The 14,486-nt window shown below is 44.7% G+C and overlaps 1 protein-coding gene across 2 annotated transcripts; it reads left to right on the top strand.

Annotated features, from left to right (window-relative positions):
* On the top strand, window positions 1-13,197 carry LOC311602983 (uncharacterized protein C8orf89). 2 transcript variants are annotated; one of them, XM_084791727.1, is made up of 6 exons: window positions 76-212; window positions 3,650-3,735; window positions 4,413-4,576; window positions 8,071-8,203; window positions 10,985-11,040; window positions 12,588-13,197. In XM_084791727.1, exons 3-6 carry the CDS (start codon window positions 4,450-4,452, stop codon window positions 12,734-12,736), a joined length of 465 nt encoding a protein of 154 aa, XP_084647853.1. In that variant the 5' UTR covers window positions 76-212; window positions 3,650-3,735; window positions 4,413-4,449; the 3' UTR covers window positions 12,737-13,197. The 2 variants fall into 2 exon arrangements, with proteins under 2 accessions (XP_084647854.1, XP_084647853.1); XM_084791728.1 differs by lacking the exon at window positions 3,650-3,735 and having other exon boundaries at window positions 1-212.
* The last annotated feature ends 1,289 nt before the right edge of the window (window positions 13,198-14,486 follow it).

Below are 14,486 nucleotides of genomic sequence, written 5' to 3' on the forward strand. Positions count from 1 at the left end.
AGTGGTGCCAGTGCGAGCAGGCTGCCTGCCGCTCCGCCCCGCCGCGGTGGACAACCCCGCGACAAGGCGGGCCCCGGCCGAGGCCTCGCGTCCGCAACTGGCCGCCACTGGCTCCGACGCTGCCCGTTGCCCTCGCTGGCCAAGCCGCCCTCCTTGGTGCCTTGGGTCCGGCACCTGAAGAAACCCACCTCCTCTGTGCAGCTGCGGGCACGGTGAGTGCGGGGATCACAGGGTCCAGGCTGGAGGCAGGCAGGCTCCCTTCATGAAGAGGGAACTGATGTCTAGAGAGCCTCGAGGGACACTCCAAAGCTGCCCTCGAGGCACTTAGGCAGGAAGGATGGCTTGGACTTGAGGACCTGACCAGGCCTGAGCCATTTGTAGGGTCAAATGACAGGAAATGAGACTGAAACCCTAAATATTCTTACCACACCTATTAGGTTCTGTACAAGCAAAGCATCCCTGCGTTTACTGGACACACTCTTAAAGGGTCACCCTCCACCTCTCCCAGAGCTTAAACCTAAGGCTGGGAGCAGAGGTGTGTTTGCTTTCTTTGACTACCATGTGTCTGTCCTTCATCCCGCATAGGCTCAACTAGATGGATCAGAACTCCAATACGTTGCCAGTTCTGTTTTGTAACATATTTGTGGATGTATTCTTTTATTTTCACTAGAATCTAAAAAATACTAGGAAATAATTGTGCTGGTCAGGTAGATGGTTTTATGTATGTACTGGTCGTGCATACCAAACATCTAGCCTTTTTAGAGTCGTCAACGTCAGGGAAACCATAGGGACAAATGCAAACAGCTTGGCAAACAGTCTTAGGCTATTGTCCTTGAAGCACAAGAGCCCTCGGGTCTTGGATTGTCTGTCTGGGAGTGTGTATATGTAATCCCTGTTCATTAAATGTTAGACTGTTTCATTAAATTTCTGTTGTTACCTTTTTAAAAAGTTCTCTGTGTTTTTGAAATTACGTATTGGTGCACTTCATTGACTCAGCGGAGACATAGGTCTATTTTCTACTACTTTCTTTATTTTTTAGTACATCCACTGTTTTTGTTTGTTTGGTTGGTTTTGTTTTTTTCGAGACAGTGTTTCTCTGTCTTAGCTGTCCTGTACTCTGTAGACCAGGCTGGCCTGGTACCCACAGAGATTAGCCTGCTTCTACCACCCAAGTGTTGGGATTAAAGGTGTGTGCCACCACGCCCAGCTACATCCAGTGTTTTCCATCACTTTTACCTTGAATTTTTGGCCACTGATGGTAACATACATATTCCTAGTTAACATTGGGTCCAGGTTTCCTCCTTTATAAACCAGACAACAATGAACATTGTTACACAAAGAAACAGTTCTGAGCCGGCTGCCAGGCCTTTAATCCCAACACTTGGGAGGCAGAGGCAGGTGGATCTTCGTGAGTTCGAGGCCAGCCTGGACTACAGAGGGAGTTCCAGGACAGCCAGAGCTGCTACACTAGAAACCCTGTCTTGAAAACCCAAAAAGCAAAAACAAAACCTAACAAACAAGAACAACAACAACAAAAACAAAGAAAGAAAAGAAAAGGAAAGAAACGTTTCTATAGAATAAATCCCTTTAAATTGAGCTGCTGGGGCCAGCGTAGGGACTGGGAAATGGCTCAGCAAGTGCAGGCTCTTTTTGCAGCACAACCTCAGTGGCTTGGCTTTAATTTCAGAACTCCCAGAGGATGCAGAGAGCCAACCCCACAGGGTTGTCCTCCAACCTCTACATGTGTGCTGTGGCATTTGTGACCCCACCCCCTCCATGGGGGGGGGAATAAACACAACTACTGGGTCAAGTGCATGTACATTAACATTTTTTTAGCAGAAAATTTGCTTTTAAAATTTTTGTATTGATTTGCATTTTCTTTTAAGGGCAAGGGTGTGAGACAATCTCATATAGTCTGGGCTAGCCTTGTACTCACTGTGTAGCTTAAACTGACCCTCTCCCCGTTACCTCCCAATTATAAGTACACCATCATGCAGGGTTTGATTTGCTTTTTCTTTTCTTTTCTTTTCTTTTTTCTTCACTTTTTCATTAGCAGGCTATGGTGAAGGAAACCTGTTTATTATTTTTAAATAACCTAAATCATAGCTTCTGCTCACAGAGTTCTTGGTACACGCTACCACGGCTGGGCACTTAAAATGTTTTAAAAATTCAATCTTTGTCCACTTACGAGAGTCAGAGCCGTGCGCCTGTGATTATGTAACTATCAGAGTACACCGTCAAGACTAAAGCCCAGGCCCGCTTTACTCTAGTACTGTGTCTTTGTAGGGTTCGAAGCCCTGCCCAGCCATTGGCTGGCAATCTTTCCGCTGGTAGTTTAAGCATTACGTGTTAAGGTCTTTCTTCCTTGCCTCCATGATGCTCTGGCTTGTCTCTCTAGCCAGGCATCCTCAGCCTTTGCTTGTCCTCATACCCAGCATACATCTCAAAGCACATTCTGGCTGTCTTCCTTTTCATATCTCCTTTGCCAACTTCAGTAAAGACTCTCACCCTGGTTCTCATCTGTACATAGAGAGCTGTTAACTTTTTATCAGCTGCCCTTGGTTTCTACTGCTTGGCCCCGGGATGGTGTGTGTCCACTCAGGCTGGTTTTATGTGAGGTGGCTCCTCATCAGTCTCTTTGAACTCTATGCGTTGCTGGGCTTGTTCTGGTGAGCGGCCACCCTGTGGCCCCAGTATGTGGGAAGCTGAGTTGGAGGTTTGTGAGTTTGTGAGATCCTGGGTTACATAATAAGGACAGACCTTGTATAAAAGAAAGAAAAGGAAAGAAAAATCGCTTGTTTTTAGCAATTTGCCACCTATGGTGACATACAGATCCCAGTATGTTAGTTAATATGTAGAAAGGTTGATGGCTCACATTGTAACAATTCCAAGGCAGGAATATTTATTAACAAGTGGCTTTCTTACAGTTTTTAGGAGAATCAAGGCTCTGCCACAATCACTTTACAGTTGTGAGGATAGTTGGGGCTTTTTCTACTAACCACCCGAGCTCCCAAATAATTGACACAGAAACCTATTAGATTTATTACAAGCTGTAAGTACTAGAACTGGGCAGATCTCCATCTATTCCAACCCATCTATACTATACTGGCTAATTCCCAGCCATATGCGCTTTTACTTGTCATCTAGTCTTGCCTTGGCCTTCTGTTGTATCTCTCTGTCCTCATAGTGAACTCCTCATGCGACACCCTCTTCTCTCTTTTTCTTCCTCTCCTCTTCCTCTAGTCCCTACCTCAGACTCCCTGACTGGGAACAGAAGTCCTGCCTCCTGTCTCCTCTGCCCAGTCATTGGCTGTTCAGCTTTTTATTAACCAATCAGAGATAATTGGGAAGCATTCTTTACGCAACTTTGATACGGGGGAGATTCTTCATAGAGATGACAATACCCGTGTCCTGACTGAAACCTGATCTCAAGACACAGAAATCAGCGTCTGAATACCTAGTGCACAAGACCAACCCCCAACAGTTGTCTCTGCCTCTACTGACCTGAGCCTGTTGGAAGGGAGGTGGAGGCTGGCTCGAAGTTGAATGTTACCCAGTCATCCCCACTTCCATAGATGAAAAGGAAGTTCTTAGAATGGAGTCTGGATTGTGATTCTAAGAGTCTTTTTTTTTTTTTTTCTCCCTCTAGCTGTTCAGGAACTCGTTATATAGAACAGGCTGGCTTTGACTCTTAGAGATCAGCTTGTCTTTCTCTCCTGAGTGCTGGGACTAAAGGTGTGTACCACCATGCCTATATAACTACACATGTTTTTAAGAATTTGGAAATTATCAGTTACTGTGTATTTCATTTTGAGGTCATTTTCATGATTGTTGTTACCTACAGATTGGTCTTGCTTGGTCTTCAAATCTTTATTCATAAATCCTATGACTTCAAAAGCACTTAAATTCTCTTCAAGGATATCAAAGTGCTTGGAGTGGTGGTACCTTTCTGTTATTCCAGCTCTGGGGAGGTGGAGGAAGGAGGATTGGAAGTCCTTGGAGAGTTCAGTTTAGCCTAGGTGACTTGAGACCCTATCTCAAAACGCTAATCAAAGAAAAAGGCCAATTAAAATGCTTAAAACATAACAAACTTCATTTTTAACACTCCCTAGCTTTAGAATTTCAAGAATATACTGGGGATGATGGCATATGCCTTTAATGCTAGTGCTTTAAGGCAGAGGCAGCCATATCTCTGAGTTGGAGGTCAGCCTGGTCCACATAGTGAGTTCCAGGATCGTCAAGAGCTATATAGTGAGATTTTCAATAAACAAAATAAAACCCAATAATACATATTTCCATTGTATAGTAAATGCATGTTATTGTTTAGTCTTCATGGTGATATGTGAAAGATATTACATGAAATATCTTTTATATGAAATCCCTATGTTCTTACCTTCTCTGTCCTGGAGCAGTGTCTCCTTCTCATCTGGACAATTGAAAGAAGAGAAAATGTCAATGCTGTCTCCCGAGATCCCATTTGAGACTTCCAAAGTCTCCGGAAGCTCCTTAGACAACTGCTTTCTGTTTGAGAGCAGCTGGAGGAAAGCGCTTTTGGAAACACAGAAGATGAGGAAAGGTAACTTCATTTCAGTTCTTATTCTCTTGGAGAAGCATAGAAGGGGTGCCTGGAATTTAAAAAAAAAAAAAAAAAAAAAAAAAAAAAAAATATATATATATATATATATATGTTTTCCCCTTCAGTAGTCAAAAGACATTTTACAACTCCTTTAACATTTTTTATAATTAATAAAAAGGCAGTAAGATAATAAGGTAATAAGATAATAAGGTACCAGATGCCAGCTATTATGTTATAGAGGAGTTTATTAAATGAGCATGGGGAGAGAAGGAAAGGGGGGAGGGGTACCCCAGAGAGAGAGAGAGAGAGAGTCAGACAGACAGAGACAGAAAGAGTGAGAAGAAGAGAGGAGAGGAGAGGGGCTAGAGGTAGAGAGAGAAAGAGAGACCAAATGGAGGGTTTGTCCTTTTATATGGCCCTGGGCAGGGCCACGCCCCCATAGCAGGTAAACAATGACATCACAGGCCGACTGAAGCAGAATGCCAACAACATTTACATTGGGATAGTATATTACATTTATAGAAAGGGAAAATGAGAGCAAATTAAGAGTAATATTCTGTTAGCTGGGTGTGGTGGTGCATGCCTTTATTCCCAGCACTTGAGAGGCAGAGGCAGGCTGATCTCTGTAAGTTCGAGGCTAGCCTGGTCTACAAAATGAGTCCAGGACAGCCAGGGCTACACAGAGAAACCCTGTCTCAAAAAACAAACAGATTAATATTCTGTAAGCAATGGAAACACATGTTATTTATTTACTTATACTTTAAGATTATTTTATTTGTTACTTACATTTTAAATTGTTTTGATACAGTCTCACTCTGTGGTCCTGGCTGGCCTGGGACTTGCCATGTAGCCTGGGCTCACCTTGAACCTGTGGCATCCTCTCACTTCTGCCTCTTGAGTACCGGTATAATGAGCATGCATTGCAATGTTCAGCTACAAAGTTTAAACAATTGCGTTTTTTTCCTCCTTTTTTTTTTTTTCTTTCCTGACAGGATTGTACATACCTCAGGCTAACAACCTTGAACTCATCATGTAGTCTAGGCTAGCCCTTTATTTCCTCATCTTCCTGCCTCTACCTCCCAAGTGCTGGATTGCAGGCTTGTGCCACTATGATCTTTTAAGCTTTTAGCCCCCTCTTTTTACCTTCTACTTAATGCCTTTTTAAAAATTGTTTTTTAAGATGTGTTTATTAGCTGGGCGTGGTGGCACACACCTTTAATCCCAGCACTCAGAAGGCAAAGGCAGGCAGATTGCTGTGAGTTTGAGGTCAGCCTGGTCTACAAAGTGAGTCCAGCACAGCAGGGCCACACAGAGAAACCCTGTCTCAAAAATCAACAACAAAACAACAACCAACCAACTAAATAAAAATATGTGTTTATTATTGTTATTATATATATATATTATATATATACATACATATATATATGTGTGTGTGTATGTTTGCTTGCATGTACATATGTATACCAGGTGGTACGTGGTACCTATGGAGGCCAGAAAAAGGTGCATAATCCACTGGAAGTGCATTTACAGACAGTTGTGAGCTGCCACATGGGCGCTGGGAAACGAACCCTAGTCCTCTGGCAGAGCAGCCAGTGCTCTAGACCTCTGGGCCATCTCTCCAGCCTCTGCTTTGATTTCTTAACTTGGTGCTGAGGAAAGGACTCAGCCAGTAAAACACTTACTAAGTAGACAAGTTCAGGTGCCCAGAGATATCCAATGTCAGTAGGTCCGGCAGGCCTCCTTAATCCATCACACAGGGGAAGGAAAGGGAATTTCCAGAAGAAGCTGGCTAGCCAAACTAGCTTAACTTGACAACTCTGGGGTCTCCCATAATATGCAAGGTGAAAGGGATTGATGAAAGCACCCAAAGTAAATCTTGGGCCTACATATGTGTACGCAAACACACACACACACACACACACACACACACACACACACACACACACACACACACTGTGATTCAGCTCTTGGGAGGCAGGAAAATTGTTGGAAGTTCAAATTCAGCTTGAGCTACATAGAGAGGCCTTGTCTCAATTAAAACTGCAACCGACAGACCACAACCGACCAAACCAAACCCTAAACCCAAACAAAAAGAATTGACAATACGTGAAATTAATAGAAGTGATCTGGATACTTCATGTTGGTGTTTACAGACTCAGTATGAACTTTGTGAAGAGAAAATTCAAATCAGGGTCAAGAGTAGTGTTTCAGAGGATCCAGTAATTTCTACTTTGTGAATCAAGTAGCAGGCAATGCAGAAGTTTGACGGTGCTAATATTCTGGGAAGTTGAATTAAATAAAACAAAGAAGCCAGCAGAGCAGCTGAAGACTGGCCAAGATGAGCCTTCCCCTTCAGCTGCTTCTGCTCTTGTTTTTGTTCTGGTGCAGGTTGGGTGTGGGGGAGGTGTGGGTTGGGAGTGGGGGAGGTGTGGGTTGGGAGTGGGGGAGGTGTGGGTTGGGAGTGGGGGAAGGTGGGGGTTGGGAGTGGGGGAAGGTGTGGGTTGGGAGTGGGGGAAGGTGGGGGTTGGGAGTGGGGGAAGGTGGGGGTTGGGAGTGGGGGAGGTGTGGGTTGGGAGTGGGGGGAAGGTGTGGGTTGGGAGTTGGGGGAAGGTGTGGGTTGGGAGTGGGGGAAGGTGGGGGTTGGGAGTGGGGGAAGGTGAGGGTTGGGAGTGGGGGAAGGTGTGGGTTGGGAGTGGGGGAGGTGTGGGTTGGGAGTGGGGGGAAGGTGTGGGTTGGGAGTGGGGGAAGGTGGGGGTTGGGAGTGGGGGAAGGTGGGGGTTGGGAGTGGGGGAAGGTGAGGGTTGGGAGTGGGGGAAGGTGTGGGTTGGGAGTGGGGGAAGGTGGGGGTTGGGAGTGGGGGAAGGTGTGGGTTGGGAGTGGGGGAAGGTGAGGGTTGGGAGTGGGGGAAGGTGTGGGTTGGGAGTGGGGGAAGGTGTGGGTTGGGAGTGGGGGAAGGTGGGGGTTGGGAGTGGGGGAAGGTGGGGGTTGGGAGTGGGGGAGGTGTGGGTTGGGAGTGGGGGGAGGTGTGGGTTGGGAGTGGGGGAAGGTGGGGTTTTAGACATGGCACCTAGGGCCTCAAATACACCAGGAGAACCCTCTGCAACTGAGCTGCTTTCCAATCCCTTTTGTGTTTCTTATTTTCAGACCCAGTATCACTAAATTGCCCAAATTAGCCTTGAATTCGAGTATAGCCCAGGCTAGCTTTGAACTCACATATAGCCTAGGCTGCCTTTGAATTTATGGTTCTCCTGCCTGAGCCAACATGCCCCAGTCTCCCTGTTCAATTCATATTCCCTCTCCAAATCTATTCCTCCCTGGGGTCGGTCTGGCTGCATTTGGCAGTCATGGTCCTAGGAGAGAAGGTGACAGTAGCTCCATTCATTTCCTTAGTGGTTGATTTGCTTTGCTGTCCTATGCATTTGAACATGTGGTAGAAAAAGTATACATTTAACCAAGATGCTTACTTTTTTTTTTTTAATCACAACCCACCATAGCGTTTGGTCTAGAAGAACCCAAAGGATGTCTCAAAATGCCATATTTGCCAGAATTGCAAAAGAGCTTGAGTTCAACTCCACTAGAGGTTCATAAACGCCTGCTGAGCTCTGAGACTGGGATCCCTCCCCTCAGGTAAGTGCTTTGTGTCCGGCTCTTTTGTTGAACGGTTGTTTGCAGGGAAAGATGCTGAAAGTAGAGGGTTTTCTGGGCCAATTTCTGGGCTGATTCTTGATTATTGAAGTTTTTCAATATAGGATTGGATTTTTAGTTTTAGTTTGTCCTCATGTAAGTTAGCCCTAAGTTGACAAATAGGCACTTATCTCTCTTCTATAGGGGCGTTGTCAGAAAGCATTAAAGGGTCCCCTTTTAAGTATATTGATTGTCTAAGCCTACTTCCAATGCCTAAGAGCACAGGAGTGATTATCTGTAAAGATGTTTCACTCCTCAGCCTGCAGGTTTTGGAAGACTGCAGACGAGGCTGGGGCCTAGTAAAGCCTTGCAGTGTTAGGAAGGAGTTTCAAGCCAGTCACCCACCTCTGTAAATTGCCACGAAAGGCCCATGTCAAGAGCTGGGCACGTAGCTCAGTGGCTCAATGCTCAAGGAGCAGGCTAGGCCCCAAGTTCCATCTCCAGTACTGGGGGGAAGATCCTAACTGTATCTGCTTATCTGTAATTTCAGCACGAAGAAGCCCAAGGTAGGAGGATTTCTAGGCCTGGCCTAGGTTATATAAGGAAGCCCTTTCCCCTAAAAGAGGGGAACACAAAACAATCTCCCTCAAGTGCTGGCAAGTTCAGGTGCCCAAGGTTGAAACCACTGATGTAAATTGGGGGAAGAACACTATTTGCTCTTAATTGTTGACCATCTCTCTAGCTATTTAAAGCTTAATATTGTCCAGCCATTGTGGTATGCACCTTTTGGTTTGTTTGTTTATTTTTCGAGACAGGGTTTCTCTGTGTAGCCTTGACTGCCCTGCACTTGCTTTGCAGTCCAGGCTGGCCTCGAACTTAGAGATCCATTTACCTTTGCCTTCCTGAGTGCTGGAATTACAGGCACGCACCATGGCGCCCGGTTTTTGGTACACACCCTTAATCCCAGCACTTGATAGGCAGAAGAAGGCAGATGTGAGTTCCAGGCCAGCAAGGGTTGCAAATAAGACCCTGTCTCAACAAGACAAAATAAAGAAACCTACTACTACAACAACAAAAAAAATCCAAATCCAATAACTTCTCCAAAACTTCTGAATTTGACACTTCCCGTGTGTCTTTATATTACGTAGTCTTGCTAGCCACACTGTTGTTCATGCACTAACCATTCCTATTTTTGGTTTTTGGTTTTTTTTCCCCCCCAAGACTGGGTTTCTCTGTGTAGCCTTGGCTGTCCTAGACTTGCTTTGTAGACCAGGCTGGCCTTGAATTCACAGCCATCTGCCTGCCTCTGCCTCCCGAGTGCTGGGATTAAAAGCATGAGCCAGGCTGAAGACAGATTTTCAAGCATCAAAGATGTAAAACATTGAGCACAGTTGGTAGAGTGTTCACCTACCAAGCATGAAGTCCTGAGTGTGGTGCCCAGCACTGCATAAATTGGGTGTGGTAGAGCACCCTGCCAGAGTTGAAGGTCATCCTCAGTTATATGGTTCTATGAAGTATGTGAGACAATAATCTCAAAATGAAAAGGCAGAGATCGAGATAGTAAAAGAGAAATAGTGAGGTTTCTCTGTGTGGCCTTGGCTGTCCTGGACTCACAAAGAACCTTCATTCTCTGCCCTCTTCGGCTGTTTTTTGTTTTTTGTTGGTGATCTGGCTGTTTGGGAAATCACTTCTTACATTTTACAGCGGCAGCTGTGAATTGCTTCTTGGTAAAGGCTCATCTGAGTGCACTTGTTTCCGTTCTGGCTGGCGTTCTTCATGTAGAAAGTGGAGTGGTGGGGACTAAGTGACACAATGCATACGAACTGGTGGGCACATATGTCAGTTCTTTTCCTCGCCTTTGACTGAAGCGCCTTCATTGCAGCCATCCCAGTGACGACATGTCAAGTTGCCTTGTGTTTTATTCCCCTCTGCATGTAATGATCTGTCACATGGTTCTGTGAAAGAACAGTCTTGGCCCACAGGGAAGGAGCCTGCTTTATTTGTTTCTGTGCACAGTTCTTGGCCTTCTCTTTATTCCCCTTATGTGTGAATATCTGATCCTAAAACCCAGATAAATGTCTTAATGTCTTCTCTAATTTTCTGAATGAGGACCAGAAATTTTCAGTGAATCTCCCAACACACAGGAATGTAACTGCTAATGCTATCATAGAGGGAAAGATTAAAGGAGCTATCTGAGATTTGGAATCCTTATGATGGATCACCTCATCCATTTCCCCTAACCATCTGTCATGCTGATCTTTCTTTTAGGGACACAAGTTAATTATAGCAAACCTTAAAGTCATGGTAACTGATGGTGCAAAAATATGGTGTCCTGACACCTGCATCTGACATATCCAGACATGTTAGCGTCCCTCCTCTCAGCATTGTTTCTGTCCTGACTACTTAAGCGCTCCACAAAGGCCTGTGCAGAGCCGTTCGCAGAGCTTAGCTACTGGAGAAACGTGTTAGGAAAGTCTACCACTGGGTTGGTTCATCTCCACTTCTGATGGTGTTAGCTATGGTGGCGTTGTTTCTCTTCTGTACATTTATTTTTATCCCTTTGTGATATTATTTAACAAGGTGAGTTTTGGTAGAACATATCACTTGCCTTCTGGACGCAAGAGTGTGGGGCATGTCTCTAGCATAGAAACAAGCAAAGCAACCCAAAAATCGTAAGAAGCCAAGTTAGCGTCTCTGAGACTGTGCTGTTTGCCTATTGTTGTGTTTTTTGAAGTCAACAGACTGTGAGTTGATGTATGCCATTTTGTCACCCATGCTCTTTAGGTTAAAGAAGACCAAAGAGTCGTGCAGCATGGTGGCACTTCAGGAGAAGTCAAAAGGTACTTTGTTGTTTCACATGTTTCTCCCCACACTTTTTCTTCTTTGAATAAGGTTTTTACTACATAGCCAGGATTGGCCTCAAACTCACAGTCATCCCCCTGCCCTAGCCTCCTGAGAGCTGCCATTACACGTCCAAGCCCCATGCCCAGATTGTTTTTGTTTCTGTTTTTGTTTTTTTTGTTTTTTGTTTTTTGATACAGGGTTTCTCTGTGTATCCTTGGCTGTCCTGGAGCCTGGTCTGGCCTCCAACTCGCAGCAATCCTCCAGCCTCTGCCTCCTGAGTGCTGGGATTAAAGGCCTGTGCCACCACACCTGGCAGCCATGTCCAGATTGTTAATGCTTCTGTTAAACTTGCCTTAGTTAGCAAATTTAGCTGGCTTGAGGTTCACCACACATGCTTCTGCCATCTCAGGACCAAGGCCAGGCCTCCCACATAGCTCTCTTGGGCCACTTAATAGCCTTGAAACTGACTACCTTATTTTTACATCTCTGAGCTTTAAATTATTCAACACCACAACAGAAGCAAGAACCGGGAACCCAATCACAGTACTGCCCTCCTCCGAGAAGCATCCCACCCCGCTTCACGCCGTCCCCATGGCCTGAAATGTGACCCAGCACTGGGCTCTTTACCATCTTCACTGAATGTTCCATTCTATCCTTAGCTTCTTCTTTAAAAATATTGTTTTATGCATATGATGCTTGTGCTTGCATGTGTGTCTGTGTTGTAGTACTATGCAGCGTGTGTGTGTGTGTGTGTGTGTGTGTGTGTGTGTGTGTGTGTGTGTGTATGTGTGTGTGTGTGTGTAGTACAGCCAGAGGTCAGAAGAGGGAAGTTGGATTCCCTGGAACTGGAGTTAGAAACAGTTGTGAGCTTGCATGTGGTTGCTGGGAGTCAGCTGAGGACCACTGGAAGAACAGCCAATGCTCCTAACTGCTGAGTCATCGCCCCAGCCCCTTATTCTTATCATCTATTTTTTCCTAAATAAATAAATTCTGTGTATTGAACACACTTCACCATAGAATCTATCTGTATTGCAAATGTTTAGAGCCCCAAACTGACTTCCCCCCCCCCCCCCCCCGAGGCAGGGTTTCTCTGTATAGCCCTGGATGTCCTCCACTCGCTTTGTAGACCAGGCTAGCCTCGAACTCACAGAGATCTGCCTGCCTCTGCTTCCCAAGAGCTGGGATTACAGGTGTGTGCCACTACGTCTGGCACCCCAAACTGACATTTAAATTAGTCTCTTTCTAAGCACCATTGAGTATTTCTCCCATGTTTGGAGGGACAGTCTGTCCTCCAAAGCTTTAAAATTAGACATTCCCAACTTCCTTCTTGGGATGTCTGATTAGAATTTTGTTTTTTGACAGCAGATACAGATACTCAAAAGCTTTTCATTTTGTAAGTTGTGTTAGAAGCAGGCTTTGGCCTTTCTGGAAAGTTCAAGGTGTTTTATGGGCGTTAGAGGAACATTGTGTCACCGGTCATATCTTATGAATGTGGTCCATGCCTTCTGAGCTGAGTTGTAACAGCTGCTTCTTTCCTGCACAGGTCCTGTCTTCAGCGACCCTTTCACAGGAGCACCCTCTCAGTTCTTACAGAGACTTTCCAGAATGGCCATCCTGGAGTATGACACGATTCGGCAGGAAACACACAAGAAATCAAGGAGAGGCAAGAAGCGAGAAATCCGCGACTGCTAATGAGGCTCAAGCCATGCGATGCTTTCTTCCCTGGGTTTCATGGCTCACATTCGCCATCTTTTTCTTTCTTTCATTCTTTTTTTGATATGTGATATGATTGATATACATACAAATGGAAATGTAAATAGCAAATAAATATTTTCTGTTATATATGGAATAACTTGTATTTTGTTAACATGGCATTTAATTTTTATTTTATTTTTTGTCTTGTAAATGAAATGGGTTTTTTTTTCTTTCTTTTATTTATTTATTTTGGTTTTTCAAAACAATGTTTCACTGTGTAGCCTTGGCTGTCCTCCTGGACTCACTTTTTAGACCATGCCGGCCTTGAACTCACTGCACTTCTCCTCCCAGAGCGCTCGGATTACAGGCATGCACCATGGCACCTGATTGAATGTTTTATTACTCAAGTGGATGATTTTGCTTTTTAAATAAAAATGACATTGGGGATTGAACCCAAATCTCCATGTGTGCTAGGTAAGTTCTTTACCTACTGATGTTATGGGTTCAGGAACAGCCACACACTGAACAATACCAGACTCAGATTGATGGAAGTTTATTGAACACTGAACAAAAACTAACCAGTCAGGAATATAATCTGGGTTCAAGAGCCAGACCATCATGCCGTCCTTCTTTCTTTTCTTTTCTCTTTCTTTCTTTCCTTCTTTCTTTTTCTCTTCAAGACAGGATTTCTCTGCATAGCCTTGGCTATCCTGGAACTCACTCTGTAGACAGGGTTGGCCTCAAGCTCACAGCGCTCCTCCTGCCTCTTCCTCTTGAGTGCTGGGATTAAAAGTGTGTCACAGGGCATGTGGGTCTGTTTTAAGACAGGCTTTTTATACAAAAAAACCTGTAACCAGGTAACAACCAAATAGCCAGGTGTAAAAAGTGAAAGGGTGGGGGTGAGGGGAGCAGCATTACATCATTTTGAACAGTTAAACAAAGCATCAAGTACATTGTATCTAGGTAGCTGGACAAAGGATTTCAAGCTGATTGGGCTTGAATCATAACAGAACATACATCTGTCTTTAACTCAAGCAGAACATGCCTTTAGCATCTATTGTTTTATTCTAAGCTGCAAGTATTGAACCATGCTGGTCTCAGGCTCGTAGGCTTAATTTCACTTTATGATCAAAGCAGAGACTTGGAGGCAAAACACAGCTTCTGCTGTGCTAAAGGTGACAGTAGGTATTAACAGAGGAGCTACAGTTACAATAAGAACTAATGTAGGTCTCAACAGGGGAGCTATAGAATTTAAGAAGGTAAAGCAGGTTACAACACTGAGCTATGTCCCCATAAAGAAACATTTGAATTATGAGAACATATGCATAATAGAAATTACATTCTGTAAATTTTATGCCCGTTTAAATGTCTTTTGGTCTAATTTGATGAATGCTTTTGAGGGCCCAGAGTCTCAGTGGACTTTGCTAGTTGTTGCAGAAGGTCTAAGAAGATTCCAGGCATGGTGTCATATGTCTGAAATCCCACCGTTCAGGAGGCTAAGGCTAAAGGAATTTTGAGTCGGAACTACATATTGAGGCCCTGTCTCAAAACAACAAAAAACAGCGAACAAAACGGATTCAAGGAAAGTGAGTACTGCTGGCATTAGAAGGACGGACTAACGGGGCTGGAGAGATGGCTCAGCTGACAGGAATGTTTGCTCCCTTTCAGAGGACCCAGGTTTGGCACTCACACCAGGCTGCTCACAACCACCTCTATCTCTAAGTCCAGGGGCTCTAACACCCCCATC

This window comes from Acomys minous (genome assembly GCF_964271855.1).
Source record: "Acomys minous genome assembly, chromosome: 1".
In the NCBI taxonomy this organism is placed as follows: Eukaryota; Metazoa; Chordata; class Mammalia; order Rodentia; family Muridae; genus Acomys; species Acomys minous.

Bases quoted from the DNA above. Each gene is read 5' to 3' on its own strand.
- LOC311602983 (XM_084791728.1), top strand. From the start codon at position 4,450: ATGTCAATGCTGTCTCCCGAGATCCCATTTGAGACTTCCAAAGTCTCC. The intron at 4,577-8,070 runs GTAACTTCATTT...AACCCACCATAG, and splicing joins AACACAGAAGATGAGGAAAG to CGTTTGGTCTAGAAGAACCC. The intron at 8,204-10,984 runs GTAAGTGCTTTG...CATGCTCTTTAG, and splicing joins ACTGGGATCCCTCCCCTCAG to GTTAAAGAAGACCAAAGAGT.